This window comes from Pteronotus mesoamericanus, unplaced genomic scaffold (assembly GCF_021234165.1).
Source record: "Pteronotus mesoamericanus isolate MK-2021 breed Mesoamerican mustached bat unplaced genomic scaffold, CSHL_Meso_final contig_639, whole genome shotgun sequence".
In the NCBI taxonomy this organism is placed as follows: Eukaryota; Metazoa; Chordata; class Mammalia; order Chiroptera; family Mormoopidae; genus Pteronotus; species Pteronotus mesoamericanus.
Genome location: NW_026555223.1, coordinates 564982 through 584511, shown reverse-complemented (window position 1 = coordinate 584511; position 19530 = coordinate 564982). Strand labels below are relative to the sequence as shown.

At 53.4% G+C, this 19530-nt stretch overlaps 2 protein-coding genes across 4 annotated transcripts in view; both read left to right on the top strand.

Moving 5' to 3' along the window:
* Positions 1-1429, top strand: part of SPTBN4 (spectrin beta, non-erythrocytic 4) — a 66997-nt gene extending 65568 nt beyond the window's left edge. For all 3 annotated transcript variants that reach the window (XM_054580758.1, XM_054580759.1, XM_054580761.1), the window contains one exon: positions 421-1429. In XM_054580758.1, coding sequence (XP_054436733.1) covers positions 421-579 — 159 coding nt within the window. In that variant the 3' untranslated portion in view covers positions 580-1429. The remainder of the gene's footprint in view (positions 1-420) is intronic.
* A 442-nt stretch (positions 1430-1871) lies between these two features.
* On the top strand, positions 1872-12822 carry SHKBP1 (SH3KBP1 binding protein 1). Its single transcript, XM_054580757.1, has 18 exons — positions 1872-1992; positions 2224-2277; positions 2399-2444; positions 2548-2621; positions 2896-2954; positions 3184-3264; positions 4236-4397; positions 4479-4569; positions 4660-4850; positions 5418-5533; positions 6333-6420; positions 6523-6639; positions 8806-8976; positions 10038-10193; positions 10529-10625; positions 11707-11885; positions 12135-12249; positions 12372-12822. Exons 1-18 carry the CDS (start codon positions 1907-1909, stop codon positions 12601-12603), a joined length of 2115 nt encoding a protein of 704 aa, XP_054436732.1. The 5' UTR covers positions 1872-1906; the 3' UTR covers positions 12604-12822.
* Positions 12823-19530: the final 6708 nt, after the last annotated feature.

Here is a 19530-nt window from a genome sequence, read left to right as displayed (position 1 = left end):
TCAAGTGGGAGAGCACAGGCTAAACCTTGGCAGGCCTGTGTGGAGGGGAGGAGGAGGTGAATGAGAAAGACAGGAATGTGAGTAGACCTTGGGACTAGGGCTAAGGGGAAAAAGGTCAGGGGAGGAGGGGCAGGCTTGGAGGTGGCTTGAAGAGATGTTGAAAATAATAACTTTTTATTTAATTCATCCTCATGAGAGGTTATCAAATAGGCCTTTATTCTCTCTGTGACTCCTTTATTTATCTTTAAAATGGAGATAAAAATAGTTTTTCATCATAGGGTTATTGTGAGATTTAAATAAGTTGATACATGCAGAGCACTTACGCGGCTTAGTAAGTGTTCTCTCTATAAGTGTCTGCTGATATTAATTGGCTTCCTTTCTTACAAATGCCGACTCTGTGCTCTGTTTTCCTCTTTTCAGGAGGAGATGAATGGCTGGCTGGAGGCTGTAGCGGCCTCGGTGGCGGAACATGCCGAGATCGCCCGCTGGGGACAGACACTACCCACGACGTCGTCCACAGACGAGGGCAACCCCAAGCGGGAGACAGGGGAGCGCAGGGCCAGTGGGCGCAGGAAATGACTTCCCACCCCCAAGGACCTGACGCAACTCCCCTCCCCTCCTCTCCGCACTATGGGCACAAAGACACTTTCTTCCGCAGGGGCTGGAGCCCCTAGTTCCACCAACACTGCGGACATGCTTTGATGGGCACTGGAAAGGAGGGGACTTCTCCTGCATCCCAAAAAGTGGTGGGGAGATTGCCACCCCTATAGCCATATCTCGGCCCCTTCCCGCTCGCCACCCCCACCCCAGGTGCTGGGGCTCCATTATTTTTATGCAATAACTGAGCTTGGGGGAGCGGGTAAGGGGCCCATTGAGCCAAGCCCCCTGTCCGGCTCCCCAAATCCTGCCCCAGGAAGCTGGGGTGGTAGGGGCGATATTCCTGCCCCCCTCTCCACCCTAGGGATGGGTATGGGGGCGCTGGTGAGGTCCCCTGGACCATCCAGGGTGCTAGGGGGTGGGGAGGGGACGGCCCCTCACCGCCTTTACCTCACTTCCAATGCTGCCTTGATCTCCGTCTGGGAAGGGGGAGTGAAGGGGCCCAAGCCCCCGCACTCTACCACCTCAGAGCCATGCGGTTAATTCCTGACTTAGTTTATTTTTGCAAAACGTGGACCTCCTCCTCCCACCCCACACCCCTGCCCCGCATCCGCGAAGGCATTTATGGGAGGAACGTCAAAGCTCAAAATGGTCTTCCTCTCCCTTCCCCCCTCCAATTCCACTTCGTGAGGGGAGGGGCGAGGGGAAGCCCTCCCCCTGCATGCTTCAGGCTGAGGCACCTCCCAGGAGAGTGGAGGGGGGACCGGGTTGTGGCAGCCCCCGTGACCTCCTGGAGAAGCCGCTGGGGCCCGGGGGTGTGAGGCGGTGTGGCAGGCGCACACTGTATGTACCTATAATAAATCCATTGGCTTTGACGATTTATACTGGTTTGTTCGCGTTTCAGGGGCTGCGTCGGGCGGGGTGGGGGTGGGGCATGGGGGCGGGAAGAGACTGCAGGTGCGGAGAGCGTTTAAAGATCCCCCTAGATGTGGACTGATTTCGGGGTCTAAGCATGTGCCCCGGACGAAGCATTTAGATGCCATTCCTAAAAAGGGAACCCCAAAGTGCTGGAGGAATGTTTTGTTATTCCTCCTAACTAAACTTCCCCAAAGGAGCCACCGGGTACGCCCCGTCTACGACAGGAAAGGCGGACCCCCTTTAAGGAGGCGGAGACTTAAACTGCGACGGATGAGTGCTTTGACCAATCACCGGCCGCTCCGGGAGTTTCTGGCCCAATGAGCACGCGGTGAGGGCGGGGGCGGGGAGACACCCGGAAGCGGGTGCAGACCGGCCGGCTCGCCCGCGGGCCATGGCAGGCGCAGCGCCTGCAGCAGAAGGGTTCCCAGGTCGGGGACCTCCTGGGGAGGTGATTCACCTGAACGTAGGCGGCAAGAGGTGAGTTTAGTGGATTCCTGAGGCCCCACCCTCGGGGGCGGGCAGCGGGGTGGGAGAACTCGCTTATCCCTAGGAATGCTGTCCTCGATTGCTCCGCCCCCGGCGGGAGGCGCGGGAGTCTTCACGAGCGCCCGCGGTGGGTAATTCACCGGGTCCTGGGGTAGGGGGCCGTATACCTCACCCTCCCTACATCCTCTCTCGTCCGCTCACCTTCCCACCTTCCCCGCACAGATTCAGTACCTCTCGCCAGACCCTCACCTGGATACCAGACTCCTTCTTCTCCAGGTGGTTGGGAGAGCGAGTTTCGGGTGGGGGCGGGAGGAGAAGGTATGGGGAGACCTCATGCCCCCGCTCCTCACGTACACACTCCTGCCCGTGACACCTGCTCTGTGTCGCCTCCCTGCAGTCTTTTGAGCGGACGCATCTCGACACTGAAAGATGAGACCGGAGCTGTGAGTAGGGCAAGACCTAAAATGGGGCGGCGGGTAAGAGGGACGGGACCCCCACTCAGCCCCTCTCTTTGCCCCATCCATCCTCTGCACCCCTTCCCCGCAGATCTTCATCGACAGAGACCCCACCGTCTTCGCCCCCATCCTCAACTTTCTGCGCACCAAAGAGTTGGACCCCAGGTTGGCTTGGAGGATGAAGGGGAGTCCCCCACCGTATGCGCCCCCTGAGGAATGTCCTCTTCCCTTCAGAATGTTCAGTTAAGCTCCTTGATCATATTTAAATTGTGTGTCCTTACAATTCCCCGCAAACACACACATTTTTACCAGCCATGTCATCACCCACCAAAATTCGCCACCTCTTAGGATTCTCTGCAGTTTTAAAAACTTTCTCCTCAGAATTCTATGCCCACTCCCACTACCAAGGCCCTGACCCCTGGTCATTTCTACTACCCAGGGGTGTCCACGGTTCCAGCCTCCTTCACGAAGCCCAATTCTATGGGCTTACTCCTTTGGGTAAGTGGGTGCCCCATTAGCATCCTCAGTGAATAGAAAACCGGCTCTTTAATGATGCTCCCTCATCCCTCTCTCTCCTGAAAGAAGGTTGGGTTAGAGCTGACAGCCCTGGATTTGGTCCTGGGCCTCAGGGGAGTGGTGGTATTCTGTGGAGAGGGAGGTGGGGGAGAGGGGAAAGAATTGGACTCAGCACCCTCCAAGACCCATCCTTCGAGTCTTTCTGCCTCAGTTCGTCGTCTGCAACTGCGGGAGGAGTTGGATCGCTCTTCTTGTGGAAACGTTCTCTTCAATGGTTACCTGCCTCCACCAGGTGGGCACTACTAAGGGATGGAATGGAGGGTGGATAGAATAAAGACTACATATCCCATAAGGCTGGCAGTCGTTGGGTGCCCATGCTGTGAACCTTGAGACAGTATGGGAGTTGTAGTTCTGTATGAGATGCAGGTGCTTTGGCATGATGCTTAGAAAGGAAGTAGGAACAAGCATTCCGGTGAGGCAGTGGACCCCTTAAGGCTCCATTGCATGCCCTAGAGTGAGTGGGAGTTGCAGCCCAGGTTTGATTTTCTTGTGGGAAAGCTTAGGGAGAACTGCGTTCCTTTGCACGGAGGGGACAACTATTAAAGGAGATTTATTGACTATAATCTCCATGGGACCTTGGTGCAGCCAGCCCAGTGGCCATGGAAAATATGATCCAGGGGTTATTGGGGCCTATAGTCCATGAAGCTTTGCTGATTGGTAGAAGGAATGGAGGGGTAAATTCAATTTATGGCTTTATTTCCTTAACCTTAATCAATATCTACTACCTTCATGAAGTGTGCCAAATATGAAGACTGTTGTTTTCTTAACTTAGCTCTGCCCTGTTTTTTAAAAAATCATTTTAAATAGAGGCTTTATATCACTACCTTTATACCATAAATACATAAACACAAAAATAAGACCCAAACATAGCAGTGTTATTGAACACTGACTAGATGCTGTTACCTGCCAAGGGGACAGGCTTCCATTTCTTAAAAGGAAAGATTAGCAGATATTGAAGAGATAATCAATATTATGGCTTTACCAAACTGATCGCAGATGGGCTGAAAGGAACTGAAAAGGGAGTAACTTGCTGTGTGATTCAACTTCACTTAATGTGGTGTCCCCACCCCACCTAAACTCTCTTCATCAAAAGACTGTGTTCCACACATGGGGAAATCAATACCTGGCATATTTTAGGGTCTTGCTGTGTGGCCACTGTCACAGGTATTAGAGTTGTCAGTCTGCCTCTTCTCCCTGACGTAGTGTTCCCAATGAAGCGGCGGAACCGGCACAGCCTGGTGGGACCCCAGCAGACAGGGGGACGCCCAGCGCCTGTTCGAAGGAGCAACACCATGCCCCCCAACCTGGGCAATGCAGGGCTGCTGGGCCGGATGCTGGATGAGAAAGCCCCTCCCTCCCCGTCAGGTATGCTTCTGTCTCCTGGGAGGCTAGGACAGCCAGTGGAAGCCCTGCGACCCTGTGCTGATCTTTGCTCTCCCTTCTAAGGGCTACCGGAGGAACCCGGGATGGTGCGCCTAGTGTGTGGACACCACAACTGGATTGCCGTGGCCTATACCCAGTTTCTTGTCTGTTACAGGTGCTTGTGGAGGGTGGTGGCAGGAGGCTTTGAGCCCTTTTGATGTGGAGGGATTGGGGTGAGGGTTGATGACGTCCTCCAATCCTCCAGGCTGAAAGAAGCCTCTGGCTGGCAGCTGGTCTTTTCCAGTCCCCGCCTAGACTGGCCCATCGAACGACTGGCACTCACAGCCCGGGTACCTGGTGGGGCTTTGGGTGAGCATGACAAGATGGTGGCGGCGGCTACAGGCAGCGAGATCCTCCTGTGGGCTCTGCAGGCAGAAGGCGGTGGCTCTGAGATAGGTATGGCACCAGGTTTTTCCTAGAAGCCTCTTCCCTGTAGAATTTTATTCCAATCTGTGGTCTGTTAAAATTTTCTATCCCATTAGCATTCTGCGGCCTTTTAAAATACCCATTATGCAGCTCTCCAACCCATAAGAATTCTTTGCGTTATTAGGATGTTCCCGCACTTTAGAATTCTGTATCCTGTTAGAATTCCTTGGCCTAGTAGAAAAATTCACCCACATACAATTCTTTCTCCTGTCAGAATTTACTCCCCTGTTAGATTTCTTTGCTTTGTTGGAATTCTTCATGCCAGTGTAATACCAAGCCTATTAGACTCTGTGTTCTCATTAGAAATCTCTGATTTGTTAACTAATCTGTTCCCTCCTCCAGTGAGGCCTCCCTGATGCTCCTTAGGCCGTTAGCAAGTCTCGATCCTCAGGAGAAGCCCTGTGATTCCTGCTGGAATCCTCTGTCCTGTGAAGATTCCATGGCCAGCTGACTCCTCCGGGCCTCAGAACTCTTCTTGCCATTCTTCTTCTCCCCCATGAAGCAGGGTCCTGACTGAATGCTCCTTTCCCTCAACAGGAGTCTTCCATCTGGGGGTGCCTGTGGAGGCCTTATTCTTCGTCGGGAACCAGCTTATCGCTACAAGCCACACAGGGCGCATAGGGGTGTGGAATGCCGTCACCAAACACTGGCAGGTCAGAGTGCTGGCTTTCCTTTTCCCTGATGGGCAGACTGTACAGACCTCTCAGGAGGGATTTCTTTCTGTCCCCACCAACCTGGAGAGAGCCAGCAAGCCCGGCAGTGGGCCAGAGCCTGGGCGTCTGTGTAAAAGGCTTAAGGAGCATCAGGGAGGCCTTCCTGGAGGAGGGACTGCCAAGCTCACAGGAAAGATGGGTGGTTTTGGAAAGGAGAGAGGATCTCCAGGCAGTGGATGGGGGAGCAGGTGAGGGGAGATGGTGTAGGAGACAGAAACCCACAGAGACACTTGCAAATGCCTGTCATTCTCTCTGCATCTACACCTAGCCATGTCCAAAATGTAAAAAAAGTACACCTGCAGTGTTGTTTTCTTCTACTAAAGTATGAGTGTTTGAGAGAGAGAGACAGACAAGCAGAGAAAGGAGGATGCAAAAGACAGTAGGAGGTGGGGGGGACAGAAAAATGGAAAGAGGTGACAGAGAAAGAAGGGCAGGCAGGGAGGAACCGGGACTGAATGCCTGTGGCAGATGAAGGGGCCCAAAGAGTGGACGGAGAGGGATAGAGAAATGTCAGAGATACAGCATCAAGGAGAAGCCTAGAGATGGAAGCACTGACCAAGCGCCGTTTAGAGATAGAGAGAAACTGACTGAGACAGGCCTAGAGCAGGCAAGGCTGGAGAGAAGTGGACCTAGAAACTCTGGTGGGGTCTTGGGGGCTTTGGCGGGTGGCAAGGGCACGCCAGGCGCTGTGGAGGCGAAGGCAGGGAGGGACCCCCGCCACAGTCTGCCCTGCCCCCAGGTCCAGGAAGTACAGCCCATCACCAGCTATGATGCAGCAGGCTCCTTCCTCCTCCTGGGCTGCAACAATGGCTCCATCTACTACGTGGGTGAGTGGCAGCTGCATGAGCACCTCCCCTGGAAAGTGGGAGAGAAGGGGAGAGGCTGGGGCGCCTTGAACAAACCTGCCTTATCCTCTTTGCCCACTGCAGATGTGCAGAAGTTTCCCCTGCGCATGAAGGACAATGACCTCCTTGTCAGCGAGCTCTACCGGGACCCAGCAGAAGATGGGGTCACAGCCCTCAGCGTCTACCTCACCCCCAAGACCAGTAAGCTATGACCTGGCTCCCCACTGCCATCCGCAGCCAGCCCCAGCCCGTAGCTGTCTCCCCACTGCTCGTGCAGTGTGACACAGTGAGATTTAATGGAAGGGAGGACAGATTGACCTGTCACTTAGTCGTTCAACAAACTGAGCACCACTTGTAGACAAGCACTGTTCTAGATACTGGGTGGGGGCAGACCCCTCCACCACGGGCAAAGCTGACCACAGCCATTCACCTGTGGGTTTCTTTCCCGTCTCTGCGATGAGGGCACGATGCTGCTCACCCCTAAAACAAAGAGGAGGCACGTTTTACAGTGGACAAAGCGGAGTTTTTTCACTTGGGGCAGTTTTTTGTCCTCAAATAGAAATTACTTGATTTTTATTTTCTTCTGTTGAGATATTATTCACAAACCTTAAAATTCGCCATTTTAAAGGGTACAATTTGGTGATTTTTATTTTTTTTATTTCCTTTTACCTTTGTGTGTTCTTTTGAAGACTTTAATTAATTAATTTATTTTAGCAAGCAGGAGGGAGAAAGAAAGAGAAACATCAATGTGTGAGAGAAACATTGATCTGTTGCCTCTCACACACCTCCAACCAGGGACCTGGCCTGCAACGCAGGCATGTACCCTCACCCAGAATTGAACCAGTAACCTTTTGGTTCACAGGCTGATACTCAACCCACAGAACCACACCAGCCAGGGCACTTTGGTGATTTTTAGTAGTTTCACAAGGTTGTACAGCCATCACTACTATCTAATTCCAGAATATGATTTTTTGTCACCCCAAAAAGAAACCCTGAACTTGTTAGCAATCATACCCCATTCCCGCCTCCCGACAGCCCCTGGAAAGTTAATCTATTTTTTGTCTCTATAAATTTGCCTCTTCTGGACATTTCACGCAAAGGAAATCATACCATATGTGGCTTTTGGGTCTGGCTTTTTTCACTTAGCATAATGGTTATTTTATTCTTTTGTTTATGGTTAGTGCTTTCTGGATCTTAAGATACCTTTGCGTACCTCCAGGCTGTGAAGATTTCCCCCTGTATTTTTTTCTAGAAGCTTTGTTGTTTTAGCATTTACACATAGGTCTCTGTTTCCCTTCAAATTAACTTGTATATATGGTGGGAGATAAGGGTCATGGTATATTTTTTTTCTAGCATGAATTAATATTACACCTCACTTCACAGCACGTCATCATATGAAGCCTCTTTCTTTTTTTTAATTTACATATAGTTGGTATATAATATATTAACCATATTAATTTTGGGTGTACAATATAGTGATTCAACACTTTTGTACCTTACAATGTGATCACCCCACAGTTCTGTCAATGTGCAAACTATCACAGTGCTATTGACTATGTTCCTCTTCACCTTTTCACCCATCCCCCCGCCTGTAAGGCCCCTTTCTTATTTCATTTATTTATCCCTTCCCTCCCCACCATATGCTTCTATTCTGTCATGATTAGCATTTATCTTTTCACGTGTATGTGTCCTTACCAAATGGGCGCCACGGAGACGGTTTGAATTTGTGTAAACCGTACCGGTATCTATCTCAGCTATTCTCTTTGTCCGCCTTGCCCTAGGTTTAGTATCCATCCATGTGGTGATGCATAACCCTAATCCATTGCTTTTAACTGTACAAAATATTAAAACCACATTTTCCCTACCCCCTGTCTTTTGGATGGTTCGTGGAGTTTCTGGCATTTGTGAAATAACTCTTCCCTTCTGGAAAGTTGGTGAGGGCAGGGCGTCCCTCAGACACATTGGGTTGCACTTCCTTGTTGTGCTGTCTGTCTGTTCATGTATGTTATTATTTTTTTCCTTTCTCTCTAATTCCATCTCTGTCTATGTCTGTCTGTCTCTGTGTCTATATTCCTCCCTGTGACTCATTTGCTCGGTTCTCATGTCTCCCCATTTCTCTAGTTTCTCTGTCTCTCTTCCCTCTCATGTTAGGTCTGCCTCTCTTCATCTTAACGTCTGTCTCTGGTTCTTTCTCGGATCTGTCACTCTGAGTCCCTGCTCCTCCATCTCCACACCTCCTCACCACCCATTTTCATCTTTCCCTCTCTCCTTGCTTCCTGACTCTCTGTTCTTCGTCTGTCTGTCCGTCTCTCTCTCTCTGCCTTGGTTTCTGTCCCTCTGTGACCCTGTCCCTCTCTTCGTCATCAGGTGACAGTGGGAACTGGATTGAGATTGCCTATGGCACCAGCTCAGGGGGTGTGCGGGTCATCGTGCAGCACCCCGAGACTGTGGGCTCCGGGCCTCAGCTCTTCCAGACCTTCACTGTGCATCGCAGCCCCGTCACCAAGATCATGTTATCAGAGAAGCATCTCATCTCAGGTGGGCCTGCCAGGCTGCTCCAGGTGCCCCTCTCCCTGCAGGGGGGGTGGCTCTGTGGGAGCATGAAACCAAGCGGATGAGGGCTTCCCCTGGGGAGGGGCGTTGCGTGGGGAGAGATCTAGAGGGGAGAGAAGTTTGACCTGTGACAAGAATCACGGGAGTGAGAGGATACTATAAAGGGGGCCAGCTTGAGGGATTGAACAATTTATCAATTCAACAAATGTCTGTTGAACACCTACTGTGTGCCAGGCACACACAGTGATGAACAAGATAGGCCAAGTCCCTACCCTTACGGAACAGATGTTCTTGGGGGGATGGCAGACAAATTAATAAAAAAAACATAAATCGATATCAGGCAATAATGAGGGCCATGGAGAAAAACAAATCTGTGTGAGTGGCTAGAGAGTGGCAGGGTCACAGGGTAGTGCGTGGTTCGGGGAAGGCCGTTCTGAGGCAGGCCTTTTAAGCAGAAATGAGGAAATGAACAGTGCAGATCGGTAGGGGCAAGCATTATAGGCAGAGGGAACAGACATGGGAAAAGATAGGCAGTGGGAGGGTGTTTGAGATATCGGAGGAAAAGCAGGGAGCCCCCTGTGCCTAGAGTGAAGGGGGCAAGGGAGAGGGTGGATTGATGGGGGCAGGTCAATAGGACCTTGTGAACCACGGAGAAGACTGTCCTGGGCCTGACTGAGATAGTGCCACGGGCGGGCTCTGGGAGAGGAGGGCTGTGACCTGCCGCAGGTGTGCATAGGCCCCCTCTGGCTGCACATGGGACAGGCTGTGGGGACAGGGCAGGAGCAGGGCATAGTGGGACGAGGCTGCTGCAATGGTCCAGGCAGGACATGAGATAACCAGAAGCAGCTGGAGGCAGTGGACAGGATAAGGTGAGATCGGACTGAATGATTTTGGAGACAGAGCCAAGAAGATTTTTGACCATTTGGAATTCTGGGAAGGGATTCAGAGGGACCTGAATCCTGACACCTTTGAAAGTGGGTGCTCCTGGGGCTGGGGAAGGTTGGGCAGCAACAGCCCAGCCTGACCTGCTGTCCTTTGCCCTTCAGTCTGTGCTGACAACAACCACGTGCGGACGTGGTCTGTGACTCGCTTCCGTGGCATGATTTCCACCCAGCCGGGTTCCACCCCACTCGCTTCCTTCAAGATCCTGGCTCTGGAGTCAGCCGACGGGCATGGAGGCTGCAGTGCTGGCAATGACATTGGTGCTTCCCGGTCCCTGGCTGCCTATCCCCAGACCCCCATCGGCCTCCGTTGACCCCTTCCTTATCTGACCCCTTTTGACCTTCCTTTACTCCCAGCTCCTCCTGGTCAATTCTGTTGCCCCCACTGATTCCTGCTAACTGCTACCTGACTTGAGACCACCCCCATCCCTGATGTACCTGATCCCTGTTGACTGTCGCTGACCCTCAGCCATCTCTGACCCTGCCCAACTTCAGCAGTTTAGGGATGGGGACCTAGTCCTGGGATAGGGTGGAGCCTTGGGGTCTGGAGGTCCCAGGCACCCAGCAGGCCTGACCCTCATCCCTGCTTGGCCCAGGCCCCTACGGCGAGCGGGATGACCAGCAAGTGTTTGTTCAGAAGGTGGTGCCAAGTGCCAGCCAGCTCTTTGTGCGTCTTTCATCCACTGGTCAACGGTGAGGACAATTCATCGAACGGGAATGGTGGTCGGAGGAGAAGACAAGAGGCCAGCCGTGTTACGGAGGCCAGAAGGAAGTCTCTGCCAAGTGGCACTAAAGAAGCAAGGGCTAGGAGGGAGCAGGGGCCTGGTCCAGGGTTAGGGGCTGGAGGCATCCAAGGCGTGACATGTACTGGCGGGGGAGGAGTTGAAGGAGGTGGTACCTGAGGTGGGCCTTAGATAGAGACTGCCCGGTGTAATCAGGGTGGGGCAGAGGGCCTGGGCAGAGAGGCCGGACCAGGATGAGGGGAGCTTGGGGGTCAGAGTGGGATTGGGGAGGTGGCCTGGAAGCTATAGAAGAGGTTTGGCTTGGGCCTGGGAAGTAGGCCTGAGATGGTTTTCTTGAAGAGGAGGCTGAGCTGAGACCTTGAGGATAAATAGAAATGAGTGTGCCAGGCTGAAGGAACACATTTGCAAAGGCCAGGAATGGCTGAACGGGGTAGCCAGCGAAGCGCCCATGGTCTGGGGGCCAGAGCACAGAATGAGGTGAGTGGTGGGACTGCAGAGGGGCAGGGCCTTGTCGATTGAATGGAGGCGCTGAGGCTGCCCTGCAGGCACTGGGAGCTGTGGCTGCTGTGACAGGGATGGACTGAGGTTTGGATAGGAGACCAGTGAGGGGGCTGGACAGGTGACTGGCCAGAGAGGGCAGGCTTGGCCAGGGCAATGCGTTGGGCTGGGAGGAGGAGCCGTGGAAGAGACGCAGGGACTGAGGGACCCATACGATGCGATGAGGGAGGCATGCTGGGTGACTCGGGCCTTCCCCGAGGTGGGACCTGGGGGGGGCAGCAGATTTGGGGGAGAGTCCTGAGGCCCACGTGGAGCACATGGCAAGTGTGAAGGCAGGGGACATTCAAGAAGCTGCTGGCCCCACAGGGCCGGAGCCCAGGAAAGTAGAGTGAAAGACAGAGAAGCCTGAGGGTGGAGAGGCAGGAATGGAAGCCATCATGGTGTGGTTCTGGTCCAGGAAGACTGTAAGGATGGGAAGAGGGGACAGGCCAGGCCCTGGCATGGCCAGGGTGACCACCCCTCGTCTCTCGCAGGGTGTGCTCGGTGCGTTCTGTGGATGGCTCGCCCACCACTGCCTTCACAGTGCTCGAGTGCGAGGGATCCCGGAGGCTTGGCTCTCGGCCCCGGCGCTACCTGCTCACTGGCCAGGCCAATGGCAGCCTGGCCATGTGGGACCTGACCACCGCCATGGATGGCCTCGGCCAGGCCCCTGGTACTCCCTGCCCCACCTCAATCCGGTCCCAAGCCTCATAGACTCACCCTGAACCCCTCCTCACGTCCTCTTTCATCACGATCTCCAATCTCCTTCCCCAAGCCCTTGCCCTCTGACCCCTTTCCCTGCCCCCGCAACCCCTCCTTGCCCTTACTTTTTAACTCCTCTGTCCCTTGACCCTCTGCATCTTCTCCTGTCTTGCCCTGCAATCCTTGTCTTGTCCCCTGATGCTGCCTCCTTGCCCCACAGCAGGTGGCCTGACAGAGGAAGAGCTGATGGAACAGCTGGAGCAGTGTGACCTGGCCCCGCTGGCTTCCTCGCGGGGCTCTCTCCCTAGCCCTTCACCCCGCACTTCTCTCACCAGGTAGGTGTGACTCCACTTCCCCTCTGTACAAGGGGGGAAAGGACAGAACAAGGTGGCCTTGCTCGGGGAGAGTGGCCTGGTCGCCTCATAATGGCCTGCACTGACTCTCATCACCCCCTCAGTCTCCACTCAGCCTCCAGCAACACCTCCCTGCCTGGCCGCCGTGGGAGCCCCAACCCCCCACAAGTTGAGGTCCGGCGCCGTGGGGGAGGCAGCTTCGTGGAACGCTGCCAGGAACTGGTGCGCAGTGGGCCAGAGCCCCGACGGCCACCGACACCAGCCCCCCGGCCCTCCACAGGTCTTGGGGCTCCCCTTGTACCCCCCAAGATGAAGCTCAATGAAACTTCCTTCTGAATGCAACTTCCATGGTGCCTTTGGATACCCAGGCCCTGGGGTCTCTGGTGCCTCCCCACTTCCTGTCAGATCCCTGGGTTCAGGGCCAGGGCCTCCTTGGAGTAGTCACTGTTACTAGATCCCCCTACTCCCTTTTCTGGAGCCAAAGTCACCCTGGCCTAATAAAGTTCTCACTGCCAACATCTTCCTTACATTCTTAGAGGATTTTGGGACCTCCAGGGAAAGAGTGTGAGAGATGTGGGGCCCAACCATGTCTCTGGCTGTAGATTCAGAGACATCTGTCTCTCCTGGTTTAAGGAAAGAAAGGAACTGTATAGGCTGACATCCAGCTTCAGGCATAGCTGGATCCAGGGGTTCTCAATCAGGTTTTCCCTCTCTGCGCCAGAATAACTCCAGGTAGTTCCTTAGCAACTGTATTCTCTCTAGTAACCACAGAAATCACAAGACTGAATTGGCTTGAATTGAGTCAGATGATCATCCCTGAACCAATCATTCTAGGAGTCATGTGACCTCACAAGCTGGGAGGTGAGGTTACCTCCATGCTCACAGAATGGAAGAGGATTTCCTGAAAGATGAATCAGGGTGTGTTTACTACAAGAGGGGATGAATGGCTACAGGTTGGTCAGCATAAGCACAGATGCGTTGTCACATGCTTAACATTTGTACTCCAAACCCCACCGTTGCAAAAGCCTTGCCCATATCCCTGGCTGCCCAGCCTTCACCCCTTTGCTGCCCACACCTGAGAGAGTATATGAGACAGATAGGCTGAGCTCACCCAGCCTGACATCCTGGGATCTTCCCCCGAGTAATACCTGTTCCTATGGAAACTCCTCAGGGAAACTTTCAGCATCTTTTCCTTGGACCAATGAAAGGGAGAAAAAGTGGGCCAATAAATTGGTGGATGTGCTAATTCTAGAATCCCAGAGGTGCTGGAATACAGAGCTTTTGTGACATGGTGGAGATGGGTCTAGAGTGTTAGAGAACCTAGAACACAGGCTATCCTAGAGTTCTAGTGGATGGACAATGTTAGGGTTCTCCCCTGCATTTCAGAGCATCCAGGCTGTAGAAGTGTCTTGACAAAAAGGACCCGGAAAGTTAATAATTCTAGAATGAGTCCTGGCTGGTATGGCTCAGTGGATTGAGTGCTGGTCTGTGAACTAAGGGGCCACTGGTTTGATTCCCAGTCGGGGCACATGCCTGGGTTGTGAGCCGGGTCCCCAGTTGGGGGCATGTGAGTGGCAACCACACACTGATGTTTCTCTCCCTCTCTTTCTGTCTCCCTTCCCCTATCTCTATATATAAATAAATAAATCTTTTTAAAAATAAAAAGAAATAGTTCTAGAATGGGAATGTTCTAGAAGGCCTATGAATCTACACTAGTAGGAATATTTTCCATGCCAGGAATTATGGACTGCTAGTATTATAAAAGAAAAGAATCTGGATTGCTAGAAAATCTAGGCTATTCTGAAATGTCAACTTTTCTAAATCACTGGAGGGTTTGCATTCCAAGAGATCCATAATGGCAGGGGGCTCTAGGTTGTCAGAGAATCTCGAACATGAATGGGAGGTCTAAAAAGTGTGTAATTCTAAACTAAGTATTCTGGAATGCCTGTGACTCTTAAACTCTAGAAATGTTATTTTTTTAAATCCTCACCCAAATATATGTTTATTGATTTGAGAGAGAGGGGAAAAAAATCAATGTGAGAGAAACACTGATCAGTTGCCTCCTGTATGCGCCTGATGGGGGAGGGGGATGGAACCCACAACCCTTTGGTGCACAGGAAGAGGCTCCAATCAACCAAGCCACCTGGCCAGGGCTAGAAATGTTTTTATAAGCCAGGGCATTCAGATCACAGGAATGTTTGAATGTTAGGAAGTCTAGAACATAGGAGGGTGCTGGGATATCAAGGAATCTAGAATACAAGGGCATTTTGTAGCGCTTGCAGATCTGGAATATTGAGACCTTTTTTTTTTGATTCCAGGGAATCCAGAACACATGTGCTTGTGGAATGTTGGTGATTCTAGAACCAAGGGGGAAAGTGTCAGTAAATCTAGAACATTAAAGAGATTTTTGTTGGTTTCTTTATTCGTTAATATAAGGGATAAAACAGTGTTTGTAAGCTGCACACTGGGAGGAAGCTTCTGGAATGCCATGACTCCAGAACTCTGGGGTTTCTGAAGAGTTGAGAGCCGATCAGGATCCAAGGGGTGACATAGAAATGACCCTGGGGGGAGCATTTGAGATCTTGCTTCTCTGCGTATATCGTCAGTTTGGCTCAAATTAGATAGGTAGATAGATAGATAGATAGATAGATAGATAGATAGATAGATAGATAGAATGACCCTGGGAGACCTAGGAGATAGTGGCACTGATTGGGATTGACAGCTGAGGACTCCAAATGCTGTGAGGGGTGGAGGGGAGCTGGGAATCTGACGCCATTCCCGGAAGTTGCAGTGGTGAGCCAGTGGCTGTTGCCTAGCAACGAGCATTGAAGATGCCCTGGATCCCAGGCAGAACGGAGAAATTTCGGCAGCGCCCCAGCAAATGCTCCAGCCACAGGGTAGGATGTAGGGAGGGGGCCTACAGGGGGCCAGGATATGTTCTCATGCTGGGCTGTTAGCAGGGATTGCGGGGGCTTCACAAAGAGGGACACGGAACACATTCAGTGGACAGAACCAGGCACTCTGTCGTCACGCTGGGTCAGCCCACGAATGCCCATGAATGGGGCCTGAGTGCCGTGGTAACTGCTTCAAGCAGCTGTGTGTCCCTGGATGGCCTATGGGCCCAGAGTTCTAAGGATCAGTGTAGGATGGAGGTGTGGATTGCTCTAGGTAGCAGTGATGATGTGAGTGTGGCTATGTGAGTCAGCCTGGGTCCCTCACTGTACTGGGGAGGTTGAAGGGGTACCCCATGCTTCCTGCACACCTTTCATTGGAAGAAGTAGGGGATGAAGACAAAGCTCGATCTGTTGCTATGTTAGTGTGGAGTCAGCCAGTTGGTGGGAGGAGGGTGGCTATGTACTCTGTGTGGGTGGATCCTAGAGAAGAGACTAACACTACAAAACTGAAAATCTTAAGAATTAAACTTCAGTGAGTTGGGGCCTGCAAACCCTGGAGGCAGGGCAAACATAAAAAGGGTGGGGCTTGGGATACCGAGAGTGAGGCCACTCCCCAATTACCTGTGGGAAGGAGTGTGGCCTGAAACTTAAAGAAGAGGGCAGCTAGGGGACAGGCCTAAAGCTCTGGGTCAGTGCCTTGGGCAGAAAAAAGAAGTAGGGTTATAATTCCAAGGAAAGAAGGTGGGGGCTTAAGCCTTGAATCTGTAATGAAGAGAGGAGACTGGTCTTGATACCCTCTGAAGCCCTGAGCAGGGGTTGGAGCCTGGAACCCTTTAAAGGGGGGCCTAAGGTCCTCGGTGGCTTGGGGCTCCTAAAGGTAAAGGGACGGGACTGGAATTCCCTAGGGAGAATCTGCAGTCCCGGGAATTGGAGGGCTGCTCTTGGGAGTCTTTGAAGACTCAGGCAGGGAATGGGTTCTGGTACCCTCTAGGGGTGGCCAGTGGAGAGAGGTTCAGGGAGGAGAGCAACGTCAGGAGCTCTGGGCGTGGAGTCTGGATCAGAGACCACCGCCTTCTGAAGAACCAACCTTTGGCTTGTTGAGCCTGGAACCCTGCAGCACAGGGCCTGTAAAGGGGTGAATCCTTTGGGAAGGTCCAGAGTGGACCTGGAACCTTCAGAGGGGTGGTACTGGGGCCCAGTGCAGGATGCTACGTCCCCAGAATCCTCAGTGTCTCGCGTGAAAAATGGACATCTGTTGGGATATCCAGCATCTACACCAGTCAGGGAGCAAATTTTGATCAAATTCTCCCACAACTGAGAGCTGAGGGATGAGGCCTGAGAATGGAAGTCTGTTTTAGGGGACCCTGCCTACGCAGGACTCCCAGTAGTGGGAGGGGTCCCAGTACTTCTACACTTGGGCCTCTCCTTCACCAGAGGGTTCACTGAGTCAGTAACCGACTCCCGATTCTCCCCCACCGCAGGAGAAATCCAGGCAGGCCCCAGCGCCCCCCGCCCAACACCTGTCCCTCTAGCACCGCCCCTGCCGCCTTCCGATTGGCCGCGCAGGCAGCGCCCCGGCGGCACCGGGCTCCGATTGGCGGGAAGTTAGTAGCCCGCGACTGGGACAGTGGAGAAAATGAGTCGGCCTCGGGCGGGGTCGTGGGGCAGGGCGGTGCCGAGCCGGACCTGCTGGACAGACAGCCTGCCTGGAGCGGGACTCCACGCGGGACACGATGCGGCAGCCTGGCCCCAGCGTCCGCCGCCCCCTCCCGCTGGTGCTGCTGCTGCCCTTCCTCGCAGCCGCCGCGTCGGCCGCCATCCCCAGTCCCAGCCCCAGCCCCAGCCAGGCCGTCGAGGCTGCGGCGATCCCGGGCCGCCCGGCTGGGTAAGCCCCGCTGCAGCCCCCTCTTCCTCGTGCCCCTTCCACCCAACAGGAGTGGTCGTCCGGGAGGCCAAAGATTTTTCCAGTGCAGGCGGAATCGAACCCACTGCTTCGGGGTTGGGATGAAAGAGCGAGAGCCCGTGGACTTATTAGGGCCCTCTATTTCGTAGGGGTTAGAATCCGGGAAGAACAGATTTTTGACTGGAGAGATTCCCTTCTGGTGTGTGTGGTAGAGATAGATGCGGCTCCAGGAAATTCTAGGGTGTTTTTTGTCTTTTGTTTCCGCCCCCCCCCCGCCCCCCGAGAAGGGTCGCAGTTTATATGGGAGGCACGGCTTTGAGTTCCCCTAGGATGACAGATGGGTGGGGCCCTTGAACTGGGATCGGGTTCCCCAAGTTTCTTGGGTGCTTCAGGAGGAAGAGTGTGGGAGGTTGTGAAGGGATTATATATGAGAGTTAGGATGTGCTGGTTTCGTGGGGTCTGGGGGCGCCTAGATTAATTAAAAGGGACACTTGGATTTTCCCAATGTGGAAGACGTGGACTTTCAGGTTGATGGCGGAAGGGCTTGCAGGGACTTGTGCCGGCGGGGGTATTCCTCAGGTTTCCTGAGAGCTGGAGATGCTCTAGTGTCCTAGAATTACAGGATTTCAGGTTTGAATGAGGTATCAGTGATTTCGCGGCAACAGACCCAGAATTTCCTATAGATTTGGGGCTTGTAGCCACCCTTCCTGTCTACAGTGACGAGATTGAAGGAAACAGTCTGCCCCGTACCCTCACCCCCCGCCCTGCAGCCCAACGCTCCGTTACAAAGGCCCCGGGCTTCGCTCCCGCCTCGGTCTCTGCGAATGCGTTTAGTAACCCGAGCCGCGCGGGGGGCGGGGCTGGGAAGGGGTTAACCCCGGAGGAAAGGAGGGAGGGATGACGGCAAGATCAAGGGTCCTGGAAGTTCCCACCCGGCGGCCTCCTTTCCCACTGGACCCCAACCGTCTGGGAAGAGTCCATGCGCCCTACGTCCCCTTCGCAGCATCCCCTCAATGCCCTCCCCTCGGAGCCTGCGCCCGCTCCCTCGTCCCTCGTTCCCCCTTAGCCTGGCGATAATGGATTTGTCTGGGGGGCCCCACGGTTACGACGCACTCGCGTCTCTAAGCTGAGGGCTTCGCTACTCAGAATCTGAGAGCCTATAGGCGCAGAGGTTTCTCCAGGAACCACAGGGAGGAAACCGAGGCCCAAAGACTAGGAGATCCTGGCTTCGAGACACACGAGCTTGCAAGGGCAGAAATGGGCTAAAACTCAGGCCTCGGGATTCCCAGTTCCTGGGCTGTCGCTCCTTCTGTATCCCTCTCCACCTCAGCACCCTGCAGGACCCAAAGTCGAAGGAAGACCTCCCTTCCCAGACGCAGAGGCCTGTGGAAATGGCGCCACCTGCCGGTCACGCGTGGAATGACGGCTGAGCCCATCCAGTACAGGGATGAGCCGGGAGGGCAGGGTTCTAGATTCCCACCCCGACAGTCGGGAATGGGATATGCGCTTAGAAATCCTCTTTGAGTCTTTTTTTAAAAATACATTTTAAAATAATACTTTACCTCCAAACACTTCAGAAAACAAGTAAAAATAAGGTTTTGGTGACCTTCCTCCCTGCAGAGGCTATGCCAGTTTGCCCCTCATTGTACAGGCCTGCAGAGGCATCCAGACAGTGTCTCAAATTGGCCACACATCTATTTCCAGCACCCTCAAGCCTTATCTTAGCTTTTCCTCCCCTACCCCCATTGCTCTCCTTTGCGGAGTTCTAGAATCCTAGACACCTGAGTGGCTTCCACCTTTCTGTTTATAGTGTTGCTGCTTGTCGCTGCTGCCCAGCCCGATCACCCAGGAGGAGCCGCTGCTTCAGAGGTGGGTTCTCCTAGGTGGGGAATAGGTAGGGGTCAAACAGTAGGAACAGAGGGGCTGGGGCTCCCTTCTCCACACCTCATCCCAGCTGGAGATCTAGATGCACTTGATGGAAAGAGGGACTCAGTCACATCCTTCTTCACTTAGTCCCTGGCTATCTCTGAAGCCTCCTGCAGGGTTCAGAGCTGCCTGCCTGAGAAGTGTGCAGGCTCCCAGCGGTGCCTGACACCAGTGCCCCCTGTGCTGCCAAGCCCCAGCCCCAGCGTGAGGAAGAGACAGGTGTCTCTTAACTGGCAGCCTCTGACGTGAGTGTGCAGTCTCTCCCCTACCAAATGCTCTGGAGCTCCTAGCTCCCCCACCATTTCTGGCACATCTCTCGCTTTGCTCTCTGGGTCTCCTCTCACTTGTTCTCTCTCTCGCTCTCTCTCTCTCTCTCTCTGAGTCTGACTATCAACTTGTATCTGTTTCTATTTCTCCTTTTCCTACCCATCACAGTCTCTAAACCTTTTAGTCTCTATCGCTCTGTCTCCATGTCCCTCTCTCTGCATTTGTTCTATCCATCTCTGTCTCCTTCTGTTTCTCTCATTGTTACCTGTCTCT